Consider the following 20,722-nt stretch of genomic DNA (forward strand, 5'->3'; position numbering starts at 1 on the left):
AACTTCACTTCACGATGGTTCTCTCTGAAACTGGTCCTCTGTTTCTGGCGCTGTGTGTGTGTTTATTTTATTATAATTGGTTGTGTGGTTGAAATAGTTCATTCCTATAACAATCGAATTAAGTGACATTAAAAAGATTTTACATCCCTGGTCTTACTTTGGATCCGTCACCTGGACTCTTCATTTTTCTTGGAACAGATAGTGTAAACCAAATTAATCACAAAACGGCCGTTACAGATGAAGGGTTAATTTAAACTCTTTCTCAATATACTGCCGAGAACTTGTTTATTTTTTGTGACCGCCTTGCCAAAGCCTCCATCTTCTAAAATATGTCCACTAGTGTGTGCGTCTGGATCTGAATGCCCTCTGTGTGTCCGCAGCCCGAGCCCTGGGAGGAGCTGCTGGCGGAGAAGGCCCCGGAGCCGGAGCCGGAGCCCGAGCCCCGCAGCAGCCCCGCGTTGCCAGAGGCGGAGAAGAAGGCGCCCGTCCCGGAGGAGAATGGGGAGCGGGAGCCGGAGCCTGTGAGGAACGGCGCCGAACACGCCTCCGAGACCGAGAGCAGCGACAGCGGGGTCACCGCCGCGGACAAGGAGGGCTCAGCTGGGCCGGCCCCGTTCCTCTTGCGAGAAGGTGAGTCCCCTGGCAGTGGTCATAGAAGTGGTTTGTTCTTCAGTTCCCGCACTTCCCGCCCATTGTAGTGTCCGCGTCCACTGTGGAACCATTCCTTGGAGCTGAACTGAAGAGCACTGGTGGGAAAATGGTGGAAGGGTGTGCTCTCCACACCTCTCTTTACAAGCTATGTCATTCCCTCTCTCTCTCCTCCATCCAAACAGCGGAACCCATGGACACGGAGAGCAAGAAGCAGTACGACCGCGAGTTCCTGCTGGGCTTCCAGTTCATGCCCGCCTGCGTGCAGAAACCTGAGGGTTTGCCCCCAATCAGCGATGTGGTGCTCGACAAGGTAGGCCAAACAGCGCTATACGTTTAATCCTATGTACAGCACCATGATTTCTGCAGTGTATTTTACGGGATGCTTTCCAGTAAATAACTTCCCCAGGAATTAATGTTAGTTTTGAGTGTCTGTCTTTAGTCATTCTGTGAATAAAAAGAGAAAATAACTGTCTTCATTGCCTGTGGGCTGCTTTTGATTGTATTTTTAATCTGTGTAGGTTCAGTACATCGTTACAGACTCTATTTAAAAACTGAACCTAAAAGCAAATTGCAGACATTTAAATTAAATCTGTAAATCTATTTTTTTGATCTAGATATGTATATAATGATTGGGAGATGCTTGATAAAGTTTTGATTGCATCTCTCTTGTCCTGTTCAGTGCATTGACACTACATTCTTGCAGATTAACCAAAACAAGCTGCCCATGAGGCCCCTGGACACAAGGGCCATCTCCCGAGGGCCGGACTTCACCCCCGCCTTCGCTGACTTCGGGCGGCAGGTCTCCGGAGGCCGAGGGGCAGCCGTGAGTTGGCGTTTTTTTTTTGTGCTGTTTTTATCCATTTATCCCGTTTTACTGTAAGAAAAAAGCAGGGGAATGAAACATCAAGCCCATAACCTGCCTTCGTTTTTGGGTTGATTTGGGTTTTTAATCATATGCACACACATTTAAATGTCTTCAATGTCTGCCATTATCCATTGTCTTTGGTCATTTACCATGTGTAAATCGGCCCTCTCTCCCTCTCCCTCTCCTCCTCTCGCACTCTCTCTGTGTGTGTTCTTTGCAGCTGCTGAATGTGGGCTCCCGGCGGCCCCAGCCTCGTAAGATCATCACCAACGTGTCTGTGAACGATGAGGTGCAGCTGAAGAAGGCCGAGCACGCCTGGAAGCCCACTCTGAAGAGAGAGGTGCCGGCGGAGGTCCAGGGCGGGGGGAAAACACAGGTCAGCCCGATTCCCGATTTTGGGGGTCCTTTCTTGGTGCACTGATACGGTTTCGCCTTAAATCGTATTCTCGTGAAAGCTGCTGACTGTGGGATGTTTATTATCCTTCAAAATCCGATTGACACCTTCCAGAGTGCGTGAAAATGACAGTGAACGCGGTTTGACTTTAGTTTTTCCGGTCTGCAGTGTTTAAGTGAGCACAGAATTACACTTCATAAACAGGATAGTTTACGATTCAGCTTTGCATCTGCATGTCCTTAATAAACACAATTTAAAGTGTAAAAATGCCCGTCTCGTTGAGCAGGACCTGTTTCGCAAGGTGCGCAGCATCCTGAACAAACTGACGCCGCAGATGTTCAACCAGCTGATGAAGCAGGTGACGGAGCTGACCATCGACACCGAGGAGCGCCTCAAGGGGGTCATCGACCTGGTGTTTGAGAAGGCCATTGACGAGCCCAGCTTCTCCGTGGCCTACGCCAACATGTGCCGCTGTCTGGCCACGGTGAGTGCCGGTCTGGTGCGGGCGACTCGGTGCGTGCGTTTCTCCGGCGGCCGTGCTCACGCCGGGCTCTCCCCTTCTGCCCTCCCCCGCAGCTCAAGGTGCCCATGGCCGATAAGCCCACCGGTACAGTGAACTTCCGCAAGCTGCTGCTCAACCGCTGCCAGAAGGAGTTCGAGAGGGACAAGGTGGATGACGTCGTGTTCGAGAGGAAGCAGAAGGAGCTGGAGTCGGCCTCCTCTGTGAGTGTCTCTTTCCTTCCTTCCCCGAATGGCATCGTTTTGGTTACTGGCTGCATTTCTGTGTAATTGGTGCTGGACAGCTAGATAGCATAATATATATTACTTATTATACACATTTCATTAACTTGCTGTTGTCTCTCCTCTTCTCCCCACTCCCTCTCCCAGTCCACCGAGCGAGACCGTCTACAGGAGGAACTGGAGGAGGCCAAGGACAAGGCGCGGCGGCGCTCCATTGGGAACATCAAGTTCATCGGGGAGCTGTTCAAGCTGAAGATGCTGACGGAGGCCATCATGCACGACTGCGTGGTCAAGCTGCTGAAGAACCACGACGAGGAGTCTCTGGAGTGCCTGTGTCGGCTGCTCACCACCATCGGCAAGGACCTGGACTTCGAGAAGGCCAAGGTGAGGCCGGGGCCAGGGGATTGTCGTGTTGTGTATGGCGCTGTCTGCAACGAGCAGTATGCTCAAAAACAAATCACGACATCACAGGTCTTAAGAAAACGGCTTCGGCAGCAGAGCAGGCAGTTTGAGTCGTCTGTCTGAGGGGAGAAGCAGAGTGTTGCCGATGACTTCCAGCTGTGCTCATGGGGCGTTGCTATAGGCAGTGGGGCCCGGGGGGTGTTGGGGGAGGGGACCGGAGGGGCCTCGGTGTGCCTTCGAGACTGATCTCCGACTGCATCTGTATGTGCTTAGCGTTTAGTTATATCACTCACAGCTGGCTGCTGTACAGAGACGCCGCGTTCGCAGACATTTCCTTGATCGACAAAGCCAGAGGTCACTGCAGGACTGGGTTCTGATTATGGGAGATTTTACTGTAGAAAATTGTGCCTTTTGACGTTCTTTCATAGAGTATATTTCAATTGCAGCGTCGATCGATTGATTTACATCCTAAACTTAATAAATGATTTCCTTTCCTGCCTTTTCTGTAGCCATCTAGAACAGAAATTATGGTGCGTAATTATCACCCCTGTTTTTGTATGTCATTCCTTAATCAGACCCTAGATGGATGTTAGGTTTTTCTCCACTTTTCTGATGATGCTCCATGCCGTTCGGGTCTCTCTGCAAACTGATATCCATTCGGACAGATAAAAACAGGATGGATGATTTAATTTCCTGGTCTTCCCCCCCTCCCCTCTTTTAGCCTCGCATGGATCAGTATTTCACCCAGATGGAGAAGATTGTGAAGGAGCGCAAGACCTCGTCCCGGATCCGCTTCATGTTACAGGACGTGATCGATCTCAGGCTGGTGAGTTCCCGCGTGACTCGAGTAGGGCGAGGCTGCGAGACCTCGTCGTGACACAGCACCGCGGACCTGTTCACCGTCCGCAGGGAACCTCCTTTAGCGATTTTAAGTTTTTCCCTTCCTCTGGTTCTGTGTAATCCGGTACATTGTGTCCGTTTAATAATTAAACGCGTGCTAATTATCAGAGTGGCAGGTGATTCAAGATTCATGAGGGAAGGAATCGGTTTTCTTTGGGACAACGGTTGAGCAAGAATACCTTCCTCTTGTGCTTTCAGAACAACTGGGTGTCTCGGAGGGCAGACCAGGGCCCCAAGACCATCGAGCAGATCCACAAGGAGGCCAAGATCGAGGAGCAGGAGGAGCAGAGGAAGGTCCACCAGCAGCTGCTGTCCAAGGACAAGCGGAGACCAGGTCAGAGCAGGCCGCCGTTCGGATTCACCCTAATCCTCTTTAGAGCTTAGAGCAGGGAGGCTTTCTGTTGGAGGTCAACGTCTACAGCCACCCTCCAGCAGAGAGCCTCCCCGCCACCGCCTCGGCACCCCCTCTCCCCACTTAGTAACTGAACACCCGCACACTGACCATCTCTCCGTCTCGCTTGTGTCCGCAGTGGTGCAAAGAGAAGAGACCTGGAACACTGTGCCCATGACGAAGAACAGCCGCACCATCGATCCCAGCAAGATCCCCAAGATCTCCAAGGTAAACCGGTCTGTAGAAGCGTCTCGATGGGCCACCTGAATCCTCCCGTACCCCGCTTTGAATGAGCTCGACTCTCGGCCGCAAGGTTTCGGTTAGGTTAGGCCGCACAGAATAACGGGCCCACTTCCACTGCACGACACCACCACCCGCAGTGAAGTCCTGAAGCTGTCGCCACACCTCTCGGCGCTCTTTGAGCCTCTCCCCGGCCGAAGCGTCATTACAAAATGAGCATGTTGTGGATTGCAGTGTGTGACGTCTAAGGCAACTCGGCCCTTATCACTGATTGGGAAGGAAAACCAAATCTTCATTTTTGGTTAGCGATCTGTTTTGTTCTTCCACAGCCAACCATAGATGACAAGATCCAGTTGGGGCCCAGAGCACAGCTGAGCTGGGGCAAGGGCAGCAGCGGAGGGGCAAAAGCCAGTGAGTCAGGTGAGGCAGGCCTTCCCCAGCCCCCTGCGTCCGCGGCACGGGGGGTCAAGGAGGCTTGTGGGTGATTGCAGTCTGTGATTTGATGAGAGCGTCCATTATTTCAAGTGGAATTATAATTAAGTCATCTGTGCATTATTATTTTCCCCTCCTGTGAATGAGTCAACAGGATTGCAGTTGGTTAATAAGACCCCCTTAAATCCTCACAGCAGTGTTAACTGGAAAGCTGTTGCCGTTTCCATTATTGTTTTAATACACAAGGATGAACTGCTGTCCAAGGACTATAAAAATGTTTCTCCTGTGCCCCGATCGTCCTTTACTTCTCCCACCAAGCTTAACGGCCCGTTCCCTGACCCGTGTTGGTGTACGATGCGCTCTACATCGTTTAACTCAATACTCACTGTCACTGATCTTTGAGCAACATGTCCTTGATTTCCAGATTTGTCCCGCTCCAGTACGACCAGCTTGAACCGGTTCTCCGCCCTCCAGAATACGCAGCCCCAGGCCGCCACTCCCCCGGCACCCGCTTCGGACTTCGACGCGCGGAGAAATCTGAGCGGGTGAGTGCTGGAGCGGAGGTCTTGGACTATTAAACACCTACTGGTTTTGTGGTCCGCTTAGTTTTACACAACATACAAGAGTCGAGAGCCAGAAGGTCATGAGCACGTAGTCACAGTCACTCGGTCTCCGTCTCCCCGCACCCACAGACGGAGCAGCACGGGGCGCGAGAGGAATGACAAGCCCGCGACGCCCTCCCCCAACCGGCCTGGCCCCTTCGCGCGGGGGAGCAGCAGCAAGGAGCTGTTGGAGGCCCAGGCCCAGGAGGAGCAGCAGAGGCGTGAGGTGCTTGAGGCGGTCAAGCTGCTGGCCCTGGCCAAGGAGAAGGCCGAGGCAGAGCGCAGCCGTGCGCGGGAGAGCGGTGAGTGATCGGGTTCCCGTCTGTTCACTGAGCTTGATTTTATTATCTTTTCCGATCTTAACTGGGTCTAGGATATCATCAGATAGTCTTCCTCGTAGGCTACAGAAATCGAAACATCTCCTGCTCGGGTTCCTCGAGTTGGACGTAGGGTTTGCCGTGTTAGACTGATACCACGGCTGTCTCCGAACCCATTTTGAGCCCGTTGCTGCCTGTCCTTCCAGGGAAGCCCGAGGCGCCAGGATCAGTCACCGCAGAGAAGCCCACCTTATCGGAGGAGGAGATGGAGAAGAAATCTAAATCCATCATCGACGAGTTCCTGCACATCAATGATTATAAGGCGAGTTTCTGCGCAGAGTCTGGTACCGATAATAATAATAATAATAATAATAATAATAATCGTAAAGATAAAATAAATGTTCAGGTCCCGTGGTCTCAGACTCCTCTGAACTCTGTGTGCGTGTGCAGGAGGCGGTGCAGTGCGTGGAGGAGCTCGACCAGCCCGCTCTGCTGCACGTGTTCGTCCGGGTGGGGGTGGAGTCCACGCTGGAGAGGAGTCAGATCACACGAGACCACATGGGGCAGCTGCTGTTCCAGCTGGTGCAGGCGGGAACCCTGTCCAAGTCCGAGTTCTTCAAAGGGTGAGTCCAGGGGGTCAGACCTGCGCCTTCACGTCCGCCTGCGTGTCATTTCTCTCTCATTTGTCCAAGAGAGAAATTGAGAAGAGTTAGCCGTTCCGTTCTCCGTCTCCAGTCTCGAGGTGCTGACGTCGTGGGGCTTCTCTCCCTCAGGTTCGCGGACACGCTGGAGTTTGCGGACGATATGGCCATCGACATTCCCCATATATGGCTGTACCTCTCGGAGCTGGTGAACCCCATGTTCCGGGAAGGAGGAATCTCTATGAGAGAATTATTTACGTGAGTGTGTCTGTGATGCGCTTTTGACAGACTGTACCATCCTCGGAGACAGGAGAGTGAGAATGTGTGCTGTCAGCCATCTGATGCGTCTCCCCTTCTTTTTCTTGCAGTGAATTTAGCAAACCTTTACTTCCTGTAGGAAGAGCTGGGAAATTATTTTCTGACATACTGCACCTACTATGCAAACAAATGGTAAGAGATTTCTATGTGTTCTAGAGTCCTGTGTGTCATGAGGGTGAAACTGTTACCGTTTTGAAGCCCACTTGTGTGAGATGTTTAACTGGCCTATCTGTCCGTGGTCTCCTATCCAGAGCCATAGGAAAGTGGGGGCCTTGTGGAGGGATTCGGGCCTGAACTGGGCAGACTTCCTTCCAGAGGGAGAAGATGTATACAACTTTATCTCTGATGAGGTGAGCTCGGCGTTCTATACATCATTTTATTGGGTAGAGGCACCTATGTCCAAAGACCGAAAAACTGGTCAGAAGTCTTTTTGATGCTTGACTTGAAATGGCCTGTGTGTGAAGAGGGAGTGAGTATTTTTATCCTGTTTGGTGTTACTGGATTGCATAAAAGCCCAGTAGCTGTAACAGCATTAGAAAACAGATTTACAGGAAAAAGATTGTGGGGAATTCACTTGGCATTACGTTCAGAGGACGGGCTTTACTCATAACTGAATTTAAGTTTAAGCCAGAACAAATGGCATTTTTTAAGTCTCTTTTTCTGAAGAGCATAATGCACGGCTTCACCCGGTTAAATTTTCACGCAAGAGGAAATTAAAACCTGCTGGTGTCGCAGTATTCGCTCTACATATCTTAAACCCTGCCCACTTTTGTTTCCCAGTATTTTTCCGCTCCGAATGCCACTGTAACTTTGTCTTCTTCAGAAACTACAGTTCACTATATCGGACTGCTCGAGTCCCACGGAAGCCCTTTCGAAGAGAGAGCTTTCCCCCGAGGACCTCAACAAGCAATTCGAGAAACTCCTCCTGGAGGACATCGCTAGCGACGAACAAATCTTCGACTGGGTAGAGGTACGGCTCGCGTCTTTTCGGTCGTCGTCAGTCTGGCCCACCACCCTTGTTTGAGTGGGATGCCGCATACACGAGCTGCCCAGACTCATCCTCTCTTGCTCACCAAAGCGATTGCCAGGAAAAACTTGACGTAAAAAGTAGATACCCCTCGTCTCACACTGTATTGATGTGGCCGTAATTGCCTTTCGCAAAGGGCTGCGACCCCTCGTGTGTCACACACACACACATAAAATGGAGACACGTTGGGATTTAGTTGGAAACAGTCCCAGAATGAGAATCTGCTTTACCCCACAACTGTTAATTACAGTTAATTTTCAGCTACAAAGCAAATTAATCGTAATCAGAAAGTAATGCAGCTGACATCATCTCACCATTGGTTCTGGCATGCTCTGAAACAGTCTGAGGAATAAAGTCATTTTCTGATTCTTCTTTCTAATGTTTTTCATGTTTGTTGTTTGTTTTCAGGCAAATTTAGATGAATCTCAGATGAGTTCCCCAGCATTCCTTAGAGCTTTAATGACCGCTGTGTGCAAGGCTGCAGTGAAAGGTAAACATGGCCCCCGTCACCCTTCGGCGGAGTAATATTCTGCAGGCGTTTCCTCTGAGCTTCACGGTGTCTGTCTTTGCGCTTTACCCAGACTGCTCTTGAAGAAGCAGTCTCTCTAAGGTGGCATTCACTTGCTGCAATTGATCTAGGACTCTGTGCCAGCTGGTGTTGGCAAATCCCACAGGCCCAGCCTAGGATATCGGTGTCGGTCAGCGCCGTCTCGTCTTTTGCTGACCGCTTTACCTTCCGGATCTCTGCATTTTCTCCGTGAGGGAACCAATTTCCACCTCCAGCGGTTGTGGGCCTAGTGTGTGACTAGAAAGGCTTCCAGAGCCCCCTGCCCTCCAGGTCTGGGTGTAGCTTTCCATTAGACAGATGTCTTCCCGACCAGAACCTCATATGTTACCTGCAGATGCAATAAGCTGGACAGTCTGAGAAATGATTATTACCTCCATGCTCCCCCCCTTCCTTCGTCAGATTCAATGCACACTGTACGGCATGTTTAATATATATATGCTGAAATGTATCATATGGGGGGGGGAGATCCAATTCATATTGTATTTATTTGACAATAAGTCATGGGTGCACAACATAGAAGGCCAGTCTCATGAAAAGTCATCAGACAGAGGGCCACACAAGGGCCACACCCATCCCCATGGCATATAACATGAAGGTGCGCCGGTCCTGTCGTCCATTTATTGTAACGCTGGTCTCTGTTTTCAAGGTGAGAGCACCGCGTGCCGCGTGGACACCGCCACCATCCAGAGGAGATTGCCGGTCCTACTCAAGTACCTTAACTCAGATACTGAGAGACAATTGCAAGCACTTTATGCACTTCAAGCATTGATAGTTAAACTTGATCAGCCTCCCAGTAAGTATTCCATAACCTTTTCATCAAAAAGTAAAGGAGAGAGAGAGGAAAAAAATGTACAGAATCCATATACTGGATTTGTATTTTATTCAATATTCATTTTTGGTCAGTTGAAATAAGCCATCGTTGAATTCCTGTGCAGTATCGAAGCTTAAAACTAATTATCTGTTTCACGGCAGGATTGTTAAGTTTGAAATTAGGAATTAACAAATTTATATTTTTTCCTTCTGCTGAAAGAATGAATCCTAACCCGACGTCGATTGATTTCCAGATTTGCTGCGGATGTTTTTCGACTGTTTGTACGATGAAGACGTGATCTCGGAAGACGCTTTCTACAAGTGGGAGACGAGCAAAGACCCTGCCGAGCAGCTGGGCAAGGGCGTGGCTTTGAAATCGGTCACGGCCTTCTTCACCTGGCTGCGAGAAGCAGAGGAGGAGTCGGAGGATAATTGACGAGAGGGGGAGGCCGTCTTCGCCAATTAGTGCAGAAACGCCAATTGTTGCAGAGAATGAACTAAAACGTAAAACCGGAAAAACAAACAAATGCACAGATAGGAGGAGGAGGAAGACGGAACAACAACTGCGGTTGAAATATTATGGTACGGTTGTGAGAAGTACGGCGATTTTTGAGTTTGAATTCATGGGCGGGAGCACTAAACACATGTATTATTTATAGAAAATATTTTTGTTTTAAATTTTAAAACTTTTTCTTTTTGTTACTTTTTAAGAGACATTAAAACCAATTTCTGTGCAACAAAAACAAATAATAGGTTCTGAACTCTTTAATTTATTATTTTTTTAAGGACTGCAAATACGGAAGTTTATTTAACGTTTGCAGATGCTCGAAACTCGGAGAAGAGCGACCACGACGGTAAAAAAATAATAGTGAAACAGAAATAGCCCCCCTGGATTCCAAGTTTGGTTGAAAACAGGGTAATTAAATGCTCTTTTGTGGAGGGACGGGATGGGGGAGGGTGGGACGGGGGTACGGGTGGGGTGGGGGGTGGGATGTCAGGAAAAGTAGACGTTGGGAATAAATAAATAAAACGTCAGAGGTTAAAGGTTATTTTTTAATAACCATGAAAACTCTTCCTTCTGCTTTGGCTTGCTCTATGTGAATTGTATATTATCCTCCAAAAAGGCAGAAAAAACGCATTCAGGAAACAATACGGTCTGCAAGAATTTCAGAGAAACCACCACCACAAAGAATAAAACATGAAATGAACGTACGAACGGCAACTTGTACACAAATCTAATAAAGTAAGGTTGCTGAACATAAAGTGCTTGTAATACTTCAGACTTAGAGCAAATTTAAAGCTTGTAAATACATTAAAGAAAAGAACAAAAAAAGATATTTAAAAAAAAACAAAAAAAACTACCAACGCTTTCGTGTCCATTTCTTGAGCGCTTCGGAGACCGGAGTGTGGGTTGTGTTGTGTAAGAAGGAAAGGTGTGTTTGTGTCCACGGCTGAACCCCCCCCAACAGCCTTCTGGGAAGTTGGCATTCTGCAGAGTCACCTATTGTGTTTGCAGGAACGAGTGTGATGTCATCATGATGATGCTGGTTACGAACGGTTGTCCCCTAATATACAGTTTGGGCAGCGAATCAACTGCATCTTTGGACTTTATATATAAAACATAAAAAAGACATTGGTGGGTTTAAACCCTGCCTCTGAAAAACGAACTAAAATATTGGAACTAAACTGTCCGCTTCATAGTGAAGGAATGGGTCGACGCAGTGGGTTTAAAATTACTTTCTGCATTAGCTGCTCTGCAGTGAGATTAAGTGTTTGATGGAGAGTTCTTACTCCGATAACGATCCATAATTATAATTCAAAGGCCCTGAAAAACATTCTGCTCAACTAAGTGCTGTAATGCATCAGGATCCACACTGTAGTGATTTAAGGCGGACAAGTAAACATGTTTGTCTTTTGAATGATCTCTCTTGCACAGTACTTTGCAAACCCTAGCATAGATAATAAACTTGCAGTACTAAGACGTCTGTGAATACAGCCGCATTTGCACAGCGAGAGAGTGTCAAAAGCACAATCACTGCTCTGCAGAGTATGAGCCGCCGGGAAGCCAAATGGTGTGTTTTTGCCCCCTTGTGGAAAATAGGAGGATTGTTTTTTAAGACTAGAATGGTTCAACTTGGCCTATCATTGATTTCTGGTGCATCTTTTCCAGTCTGGTGAAGTTCTTACTGGTTTATCAAAGCAACAGTTACTGGTGTCTGCAGCTCCCTTGTGATTTAAACAGTTGTTAAGCTTTCTGGAAGTTGAAATGCATGATGCTTTAAAACCTGGAGCCCGATGACCAGTGAGTAATTGTGTGTGCAGGAGGAATGGATTGCAAAGGTGAGCAACGGTTGAAAAGCAGAATTTTTGATCATGCAAAATCAGGTAAGGTAGCTGCATTTGCTAAAGCATACATTTATACCTTCAATGTTTGTTGTGTCTGTTTTAATCTGGTGCAAAGTCTCCTGCTTCCATTCTCAGATTGTGTCAATTGTTTAAAAACCTTTGCCATTGAAGCGATGTTCAGGTGATGAGTTCTCGTGTACCGATGGGAACTCTCACTCACCTGGTATTGTGTTTTTATAAGGAGTAAAATAACTGATACCCTTGTAAGTATATATAGAGAGAAGGGTCACATCTGCCAACCCTGCTGGACTCTGTTGTGCAAAACTACAGCCATAACAAAAGTCTGCATTGATCGCCCTTAGCCCGGCTGTATTGAAATGGATTGAAAAGTGAGAAAACATCCATGTAATTTCACACTCGCCAATGTAATGCAGGCATTTCTCTTATACATGTGGGCTTAGCCAACATAATGTATCCTGAATGTTAAGTGATTGAGAGAGAGAGAGAGAAAACATGGTCTTCCATTCAGACAAATACATGTTTATGCAACTTCTTCCTCTTTTTGTTCTGTAGAATCTGTGTCCCAGTGACTATTGACTCTCTTTATAGATCATGATTCCAACGGATTTCAATGAAGAGTATTTCTAATGAATGCTGACTTTATTTGCACAATATGTATGGCATGTTGCAATAACCAAATGCGTCATTCAGGTTTAATTGATGCAACTAATCAGGTTACATTCATCTCTGCATGCATACACGATTAGACATGCAGCAGAATTGGCCGAGCCTGTATATTTGACTCGGCTCTCATTGGCCCCGGCGAGGGAGACGCCATGACGCTCGACGTAGCCTGACGCACGGACGTGCCCTACGCTGGGAGGCGTGGCCGCGTAGCTGATCAAATTCTAAATAAAGGAGAAGACAGTTTGAATACAAACAAATACATCACGCTCAAGAAAGGTAAGAGGCGAGAACAACAAGGGGAAAACAGCAAACGTCACGTAATTTTACCCCGGTGCAAATGCATTGGCTTTCATACCGATACTGCCAGAAAAGCGACTATTTTGCATTGCAACTTAGTGCATTTTAAACCATCGGCTCAGTGCAACGCCATTACTGTATAGGTTCAATGGACAAAATGGCCAGTTTTTCCCCATTTTTATATTGCAGGAGATGTACCTTCTCTTGACTTCTATATTATCCAACAATTAACCCAACAGAGATGTAAAAGCTGGGTGATTATACAATAGGAAGCGATTGCCTGTGAATGCATGCGTTTGCACGGACATCACTGAGTTTTGTTGGTTTTTGTCCCCCCCCCCCCTTTTGTTAACGGTGTGTGTTTGAATGGGTCGGCAGGATTTGTGTTTGGATAGGCCCGGGGGAGACGTGTGTGTGAGTGCGCCTGCGCAGTAGTTGTGTTTTCATCAGTCACTTGAGTTGCATCCAAAAATACAAATATACAATCGGGCTCAAAGTGATCGGGGAAACCGGTTAATCTTACAATAAATTATACAAAGACACTGCACTTGGATTATGCAAAAGTCCATCTGAAGAAAAAATATGTTAAAGTTCATATTTTACTGAGACAATAGATTTCATTGTAATGGAATGTACGTTACATTTGTGTGCAGGGCCGTCAGACTCCAGTCCTGGGGGGCCACAGTGTCTGCTGGTTTGTATTCCTACAGAATATCCCAATTACTTAATGTATTTATTTACTTATGTTTATGACTCTGAACCAGCAGCACACACCACAATCAGTGTGAAGTTTTAAAGGCATCAAGTTAATTGATTAATTAGACCAATTAAGGAGCCCAGAGCTGGGCCAGACACTGCAGCCCCCCAGGATGGAGTCTGACTCCCCTATTCTTGGGTTATAGGCTAGGCAGGAAGTTCCAGGACTAATTGACACGAGAGAGACTTGTGATAATCCGGGACAGAGCCTGTTAATTATTGAGTGGCCAGTCGGCTGCTGGGAGTCATGGGTCGTCATTATTTCAGGCCACACTTGTGAGACTGTCGGCTCTAAACACACAAATGTACAGGAAGGGTATAGTAGAAAGAGGTTAACAGACGTTCCTAACCTGCTGATGGTTTTAGTTCCTTCTCAAAACTCTATGGGTGGGGGAAAGAAAGAAAGTTTTTCAAACACTATGGGCAAAGTTGCTCTTCAAAAACAAAAGTTCAGCCAAGTAAACCAGGGCAGAACAGAACCATGAAGCTGGATGGCAAGACCAATTGGCATGAGTTTTCTGGACAGGCGATGCAATATTTGGACTTCACAGATCCAAGAGAGGGAAGGCTGTAGAGAAACCGTCTAGAGATTGTCAAGCCAGTGTTTAATGCCTTCGGTGAATCATGCAGGTGGGATCATGAGGTTGTAAGATTGTTTTGCAGCTGTACAAAATCTGGGAAGAGTAGGAGGAACATTTGGGGGAAAAAGAGAACATTAAAATTCCATTCTTGAACATCATGCAAACGAGGTGACTTATAGTTGACAAGCTTATTTTAAACAAACAAAGGAAGAAGAAAAACAGCAGGACTAGACATGAGCTACAGGAAGAAAGGAAAGTGAGGTTTTGAAGCTGAGGCGCTGACTGTTAAGTACCCTGACTAACCCCATTCAAATTGAACCAGACGAACTTGACGAGGCAGTGGGTTGGGGAAGGAGAACAGTGCAGCGAGTATAAATCTGTTTCAGCTGATGATTCAGGAAGAACGGACCGTAATAGACGGTGATGTTGCATTGTGTGACATCATTGGTGGAATTGGCCCGGCTGTGACTGATAATAAAGCAGGATGTTGTGATGAGAAACCCGTCAGTGATTTTTCTTGGTTGTGTGAATGATTGTCCTTAAGGCCCCCAAAGTCTGAATGTCAGTGTAGAGGCCAAATTCTTAATAGTTGGGGGAAAAACTCAGTGCTCATGAGAAGTTTCCTGAGATGATTAAAGTAGGTTTTCCATCACTGAGATGTTCGTGGTGCAATGAGCAGAAGCATCTTGGTCTGTAAGCCATTGAAAACTGCTTGTATTCGCCTGTTCTTTCGGGGTCGCTCCCCTTCCTCATTGCCGCTTCTCCCTCGTTTCAGGTCTCCATCATGCCTATTCGCCGCGCTGCTGGGACCCCGCCCCAGGAAACGCCCCCCAAGAACCCCCCAGCAGGAGGTGAGTATGGGGGGACCCACTGCCAGAGAAAGGGCCGCTTCAGAGTAACAGCATGGAACAGTGTAACTAGACATCCTAACACCCTACCGCGTTCGAATTATCAGAGAAAGAGAAAGCTTGTGTATCTAAAAGCCGGGTCTGCCGTCGCCCTCTCTCCCCAGAGCCCGACGCCAGCTCGGAGGAATCCGCCTCCACCGGGGAGGAGCAGGAGAGCGAGGCCCCCGCTGCGGCGGCGCCCCCAGCCGAGGGAGAGGCGAACGCAGAGAGTGAGAAGGCACAGTCGACCGCGGAGCAAGGGGACAAGGAGAAGGAACCAGCCGAAGAGCCGAAGAAAGAGTAAATGATTTCTTCCTTTTTAAGTCGCTGTATCCGGGTGTGTGTTTATCATGAGTGCTGCGCTGAAACAGTCCATTGGTTTCAGGGAGAAAGATGTTGTGAAGGAGAAAGGGAAGAAGGTGAAAAGAACCATCCCAGCCTGGGCCACCATGTCCGCCAATCAGCTAGCCCGCTCCCAGAAGAAGTCCCACCTCTCTCTCTACATCCGGCCCAAGATTGATGAAATCCTCACCGAGGCCATACAGGTAAGAAGCAACGCACTAAAATGATCCAAGATACCAATCCGGTGTCCTTTCAAGTCACGATTGTGTTCCTTTTGAGAATCTCACCTGATTCCTGTCCTCTCTGTCACGCGGCTCAGGCCTGCTTCCAGAAAACCGGAGCTTCAGCCTTCGCCGTCAGAAAGTACATCCTGAAGAAGTATCCGTCGCTGGAGCTGGACCGGAGGGGCTACCTGCTGAAACAGGCGCTGAAACGCGTGCTGCAGAGGGGCGCCATCAAGCAGGTGACTTTGGCCTTTTCTCCGCGGGTCCCGTGCGAGCAGAGCGATGTGTGAATCTGTAAAGGCTGGGTGGTCTTCCCTCCTCGTCTGTCAATCGAGTCAATCTTTGTTCCTTTAACAGAAATGGCACCGGTGAAAATGCGTCTGCCGAATGAGAATTGTGCCGCAGTTTTGCCCGGGATAAACTCTTCAGCCCCTTGCCACCTTGTCATTGGTAATATGCCTGAATCTGACCATTATCGGCCACTTTTGTTTCCAAGTAGGAGAGGTTTTCTTTCCCTTTCAAACCTCTCTCAATCTTCCCTGGCGAAAAGCGGTCAAACGCCGCGGCTGCGCTCCGGTGCGGTGTGTCGTCTCGGCGTGCCGGTGCTGCGCGTCTCTGGGCTTGTGTTCACGCCGTGTTCCTGTGTCTCCCGCAGGTGAAGGGGAAGGGCTTCTCTGGGAGCTTCACGGTGGTCAACAACAGCAAGAGATCCAGGAAGGTAAGTGACTCGCCACACCCTGAGAGGAGAACTCGGTCTCGGTTCTGGGTGCCGGGATGATGTTTTTGTTTGTGGGAGTGACGCCGTTGTCTGTCCGCGCTCTCCCCGCAGAGAGGCTCAACGTCGCTGGAGCCCACGGAGAAGCTGGGGGACGCCCTGCCCCTGATCTTCACACGCCTCTGCGAACCCAAAGAGGCCTCCTACCGCCTCATCAAGAAATACGTGGAGCAGTATTTCCCCAAACTCAAAGTGGACAGCAGGTAGAGGAGAGAGCACCCCGCCCTCTCGTGTTTTTGCATTCTTTGTTTGGGCGATCCTCGGGTTCTGGCAAAGGGCAATATCTGTCATCTTACGGATGATTCTCCCCACCACAGACCCCAGATGCTGAAGAACGCCCTGCAGAAAGCAGTGGAGAAAGGGCAGCTCGAGCAGCTCACCGGGAAAGGGGCGTCCGGAACCTTCCAGGTGAGAACGGGTTTCGTTTCGGGCTCCTCTGAAGAACTAGGTCTTTTACAGTTGGTTATTGTCAAAAGCTCTTCCTGGCTGAAATATGTACAGTGTATTGTTCTGTCATTACTTTCGATATTGTAGGGGTGATGCTTCTTTTTTAATCTTTCAAAATGTGAAAGAGAGGGAAAAAAACCTACCATCATGTGAGGAGAGACAGCCTTTAGCATTAAAGAGCATTAAAGGTCAGCGCTCCTGGTGTTGGAAGAGTGACGATGACACGGGGCACTAAATGGATCAGGAGTGTGAACGGTGTGATTGACTTTCAGACAGACGGGACAGCGAGGAAGTGTTCTCTCTTTACCCCATCGCTGCATCACCGTTCCTCTCACTCCAAATTCATCCGTTTCTCAGCATTTTCATCTCTGCCACGTATTTCTGTCGACCGTGACACACAGAGCGAGATTTAGACACGGCAGACGGTGGCCAGCCAACACAGGAAGGAGAATAGAGGTCAGAGGCTAAATAATGCAGCGGGCGACCTGAATGATTGCTTTTGTGGCAGAGGTAAAGAGAAACGATCGGACAGCTGCGTGAGGAGGACACGATATGGCGACGGAGGGAGGACTAACGGGGGGTTCTTTGTCTTTCAGCTGAAGAGGGCGGGGGACAAGCCCTTGCTGAGCGGCGCGGGGCTCGAGCAGGCCATCCTCTGTGCCATCACCGCCATGAATGAGCCCAAGACCTGCAGCACCACGGCCCTCAAGCGCTTCATCCTGGAGAACAGCCAGGGGGGCAAGGTCAGCCTGCAGGGTGAGAGACTCCTCTGGGACGCTTCCCGGCGCACGTGTGGCGTATGCTCAGTGTCTCATAGGTGTCCCGTGGAAAGATGCCGCGTGTATTGACTGTGTCCGCTTCCTCCCCTACTCTCAGTGAACAACCTGAAACGGACCTTGCGGCGCTGCGAGATGATTGGGTGGATGGAGCAGATCTCCGGCAAGGGTTTCAACGGCTCCTATCAGCTCTGCTTCCCCTACTACCCCAGGTACGAGCTGCGTAAAGATTGCCGGTAAATTGGCAATTTAGGTTTCCTGCTGCTGTGGGGAGAACCGGGCCGGTCCGTGGGGACTTGAGTGACTGTCCTTGTGTGTCCCTCCCTCCTGCAGCCCCGCCACACTGTTCCCCGACAAGCACAAGGAAGAGGAGAAGGAGAAGGAGGAAAAGAAAATGAAAGTGAAAGTGGAAGAGGACTCGTCTGAGGAGGAGGAGGACGAGTCGTCTGAGGAGGAAACATCTGACTCGGAGGATGAGCCCCCTCCCCCCAAGAAAAGGTGAGTTACAGACGGAGGGCTACCAAAACGCAATGGCATCATAAACCTTAACAAAGAAGTCGCCCCAAGCTAAAGCTGCTTAGGGCATCAGAAATATGTGTTTGTGATCCCACAGGCCCGTGCAGAAGAGACCCCCCCCCAAGGTGCGCGCCCCGCTGCCCCCCAAGAGGCGCCGTCCCGCGGGCAAGAGCAGGAGCACGACGGCCCAGAAGGCGAGGGCGCCGGTCTACTCGCCTAAAGCCAAGCGCACGGCGCCTGCCAAGAAGCCTGCGCCGGTGAAGAAAGCGCCTCCACCGCCGCCACCCCCCAAGAAAGCGCCGCCCCCCGCCCCGGTCAAGGCCGCCCCGCCCCCCCCCATCAAGGCACCCCCCCCAGCCAAGAAGCCCACCCCCGCCAAGAAGGCCGCCCCGCCCAAGAAGCCCAAGACGCCGGTGTCCAAGAAGATGACGAGCCGCGCCCCCAAGAAGTCCCCGGCCAAGAAGACGGCGCCCAAGCCGGCGGTGAAGGCCAAGCCGGCGTCCCGCAAGTCCCAGCGGACAAGGAAATGAGGCGGCCCGGGAGGGGGCGGGAGGTCAAAGGTTAACTACAGTTAGACTCTAGACTCCACAGTGCTTCTCTCCTCAGTATCCCTGCCCTCCCCTCACTTATGTTCCCCCTCAGCTTATAAGCTAGAGATTTCCATGGGGGGGCAACTTAAAAACATCAATCTTTTTCTTTGATGCTTTAGAATGTGTTTTTTTTGTTTGTTTTTTCAGGGTTTTTTTTTCTTTTTACTTGAATGAACAGTAATCCTATAAGGAAACAATAATAAAATGTATCCCGTCGGCCAGTTATGACAATAAAATGTTTGATTTAAAGAAATATATATATATATATATATATATATATATCTAAACCGAAATATCTAAAAGCTTTATAAATACTGTAATTTTCCGTCACTTTCTTGTAATTATAAGTTTAACCAATTTGGAGTGTTTTAAAAGTCAGATTTTAAGTAGGTATATACATTTTATATATATATATAAAAAGTGTTTTTTTTTATGCATTAATTTGGGCAAACATTTTATATCCACGTCTGCTTATAGAGAGTATAACTGGGTAGAAAATTATTGCTCTATCAGCACTTAAATTAGCTGTGCCACATTTTCTTTGCTTCCAAAACTCCTGGACACGCCCTTCGGTTAGACGCCCTCACTGTATCGGAAGTCGTCCCTCATAGGAGCAGACGCTGGATGGCGTGTACAGCCCGGAGCCTGTTCAACACCTCTCTCTGAGTGGTCTGTCTTCATAAACCTTTCTTCTGGGGTCTTCAAAAGACGTCTCGACGTTCTTACAAGCCTTAAAGTTATGTCTTTCTGTTGAGCGAATCTTAGTTTTCCACGTGACGTGATTCCTCTGTGAAATCCTTCGTTTTCCCTTTGGTTTTCCGTTCTTGTCGATCAATAAGTGCCACGGACGCGCTTCGCAAAGGCAGAGCGATGCGATGCTGACCACGTTTAGACAGTACTAATCTGTTACTGAAGACCCTGACGGCGGTTTTATTGACCTAACGGTAGCATTCGTGCCGTCGCCGTGTTCGCTGTGGTTGTTTTTCCAGCCTCAAGTTTTTTAAAACCATCGTTCATCCTAAGGGGAGAGGCCGATCGGGCAGAAAGGGCTACGACTGAGCGCAGATTCAAGGTGGGCCGGGGGGGGGTTGTTGTGGAAGGGGCGGGAAAAGCAAATTTTGGTGTAGCTGTTTTTTTTATGATTATCTCTAGAGTAGCTTGAAAGAGACAGAATCATAACTCATTCCAAACTGTTCTTGCGGAAAGCAAGAAGCCGATCTGTAAAAAGAGTATTACAACGTGCCGATTGAGGTCGGTGGTTCTTGGAAGTTACCTTTTCTTCTGTTGCTGTATTCTAGCCAATAAACACTAATAATAATAAAGATACAACAGACGAGTTCAGCGCTGTTCTCTGTGTTCGTGTGCGACTGTCGCTCCAGGAGACAGGCCTTTGTTTTGGAAAACTCATATGTTCTTTGCATGCACGGCATTCCTTAAGTTGTGATGCTTTTTCTGTAGCCATTAATAAAGTTACTTGTATATTTGTACTCGATTTTATTGTTTTTCTTTTCATTTTGATCGAGCCCTTTGTTACAAATAATCCACATCTTCATCTGACTGACCCACATAGATGATATTATGAAGGTACTGTTCTCAGGAAACATTTATTTTCTCTCTCTCTGTGTGGGGATGAAGTCTTGAGCACGGAGAGGTTCCTGTACTGTACCTCAGATGTGTTTTCAGATACTCCCTGCCATACAGGTATGTTTAGATGACATTCATGTGAACAGGCTTGTGGCTTTACAGCTGGTTTCCTTTGAAGTATTTGATATTCTGTTACTAGAAGTAGGCCTGATTAAGCTTTCAATTCATTTATCCTGCAAGTAGAAAATTCCAGAGAATTGTGAACTGAAATACAGCGCCTAACATTTGAGCATTTTGTCTCCGCAAGGTGGTTTCCAGAAAGAGGTGGATTTATTGCTGCTCCTCAATGATCTACAAGATGTGTTCACTTTCGCTTGTGAGGCACAATAAATGTACTTTATCATCAAGTTTGAATAACTTCCCGAGTATGATTTTATTTTCCGATTTATTGTGTGTCTATAAAAAGCAGAAAAAACAATTAAACCTGTATCGGCTGCTGCTCCGAAGTGTAGAGGTGTCAGGGTTATGGGGGGGGGAGGGGGTTATCCATTATCTAATTTATGGTCAGTGGTCAGGAAAACAATAAAATCACTGTTAACATAATTGACACAATTG

The 20,722-nt window shown here is 48.3% G+C and overlaps 2 protein-coding genes across 3 annotated transcripts in view; both read left to right on the plus strand.

The window, feature by feature from the left end:
- Window positions 1–10,049, plus strand: part of eif4g3a (eukaryotic translation initiation factor 4 gamma, 3a) — a 46,024-nt gene extending 35,975 nt beyond the window's left edge. For both annotated transcript variants that reach the window (XM_066691160.1, XM_066691161.1), the window contains exons 14-35: window positions 381–630; window positions 834–961; window positions 1,331–1,474; window positions 1,737–1,892; window positions 2,197–2,394; window positions 2,487–2,633; window positions 2,799–3,035; window positions 3,775–3,879; window positions 4,152–4,287; window positions 4,484–4,572; window positions 4,914–5,004; window positions 5,441–5,561; window positions 5,709–5,920; window positions 6,142–6,257; window positions 6,386–6,558; window positions 6,709–6,834; window positions 6,945–7,026; window positions 7,146–7,244; window positions 7,718–7,864; window positions 8,330–8,411; window positions 9,136–9,282; window positions 9,554–10,049. In XM_066691160.1, the coding sequence (XP_066547257.1) occupies window positions 381–630; window positions 834–961; window positions 1,331–1,474; window positions 1,737–1,892; window positions 2,197–2,394; window positions 2,487–2,633; window positions 2,799–3,035; window positions 3,775–3,879; window positions 4,152–4,287; window positions 4,484–4,572; window positions 4,914–5,004; window positions 5,441–5,561; window positions 5,709–5,920; window positions 6,142–6,257; window positions 6,386–6,558; window positions 6,709–6,834; window positions 6,945–7,026; window positions 7,146–7,244; window positions 7,718–7,864; window positions 8,330–8,411; window positions 9,136–9,282; window positions 9,554–9,735 (3,168 nt within the window). In that variant the 3' untranslated portion in view covers window positions 9,736–10,049. The remainder of the gene's footprint in view (window positions 1–380; window positions 631–833; window positions 962–1,330; window positions 1,475–1,736; window positions 1,893–2,196; window positions 2,395–2,486; window positions 2,634–2,798; window positions 3,036–3,774; window positions 3,880–4,151; window positions 4,288–4,483; window positions 4,573–4,913; window positions 5,005–5,440; window positions 5,562–5,708; window positions 5,921–6,141; window positions 6,258–6,385; window positions 6,559–6,708; window positions 6,835–6,944; window positions 7,027–7,145; window positions 7,245–7,717; window positions 7,865–8,329; window positions 8,412–9,135; window positions 9,283–9,553) is intronic.
- A 2,451-nt stretch (window positions 10,050–12,500) lies between these two features.
- Window positions 12,501–20,015, plus strand: hp1bp3 (heterochromatin protein 1, binding protein 3). Its single transcript, XM_066690903.1, has 12 exons — window positions 12,501–12,608; window positions 14,742–14,817; window positions 14,979–15,153; window positions 15,239–15,398; window positions 15,515–15,658; window positions 16,075–16,137; window positions 16,249–16,397; window positions 16,512–16,602; window positions 17,238–17,397; window positions 17,518–17,629; window positions 17,751–17,915; window positions 18,031–20,015. Exons 2-12 carry the CDS (start codon window positions 14,751–14,753, stop codon window positions 18,461–18,463), a joined length of 1,719 nt encoding a protein of 572 aa, XP_066547000.1. The 5' UTR covers window positions 12,501–12,608; window positions 14,742–14,750; the 3' UTR covers window positions 18,464–20,015.
- The last annotated feature ends 707 nt before the right edge of the window (window positions 20,016–20,722 follow it).

The sequence above is a fragment of the Amia ocellicauda genome, chromosome 18, assembly GCF_036373705.1.
Source record: "Amia ocellicauda isolate fAmiCal2 chromosome 18, fAmiCal2.hap1, whole genome shotgun sequence".
NCBI lineage: Eukaryota > Metazoa > Chordata > Actinopteri > Amiiformes > Amiidae > Amia > Amia ocellicauda.

Excerpts from the sequence above, each read along its gene's own strand:
- hp1bp3 (XM_066690903.1), top strand. The coding sequence starts at position 14,751 with ATGCCTATTCGCCGCGCTGCTGGGACCCCGCCCCAGGAAACGCCCCCC. Across the intron at positions 16,603-17,237 it reads GGGCGTCCGGAACCTTCCAG|CTGAAGAGGGCGGGGGACAA; the intron begins GTGAGAACGGGT and ends TTTGTCTTTCAG. Across the intron at positions 17,630-17,750 it reads TGCTTCCCCTACTACCCCAG|CCCCGCCACACTGTTCCCCG; the intron begins GTACGAGCTGCG and ends TCCCTCCTGCAG.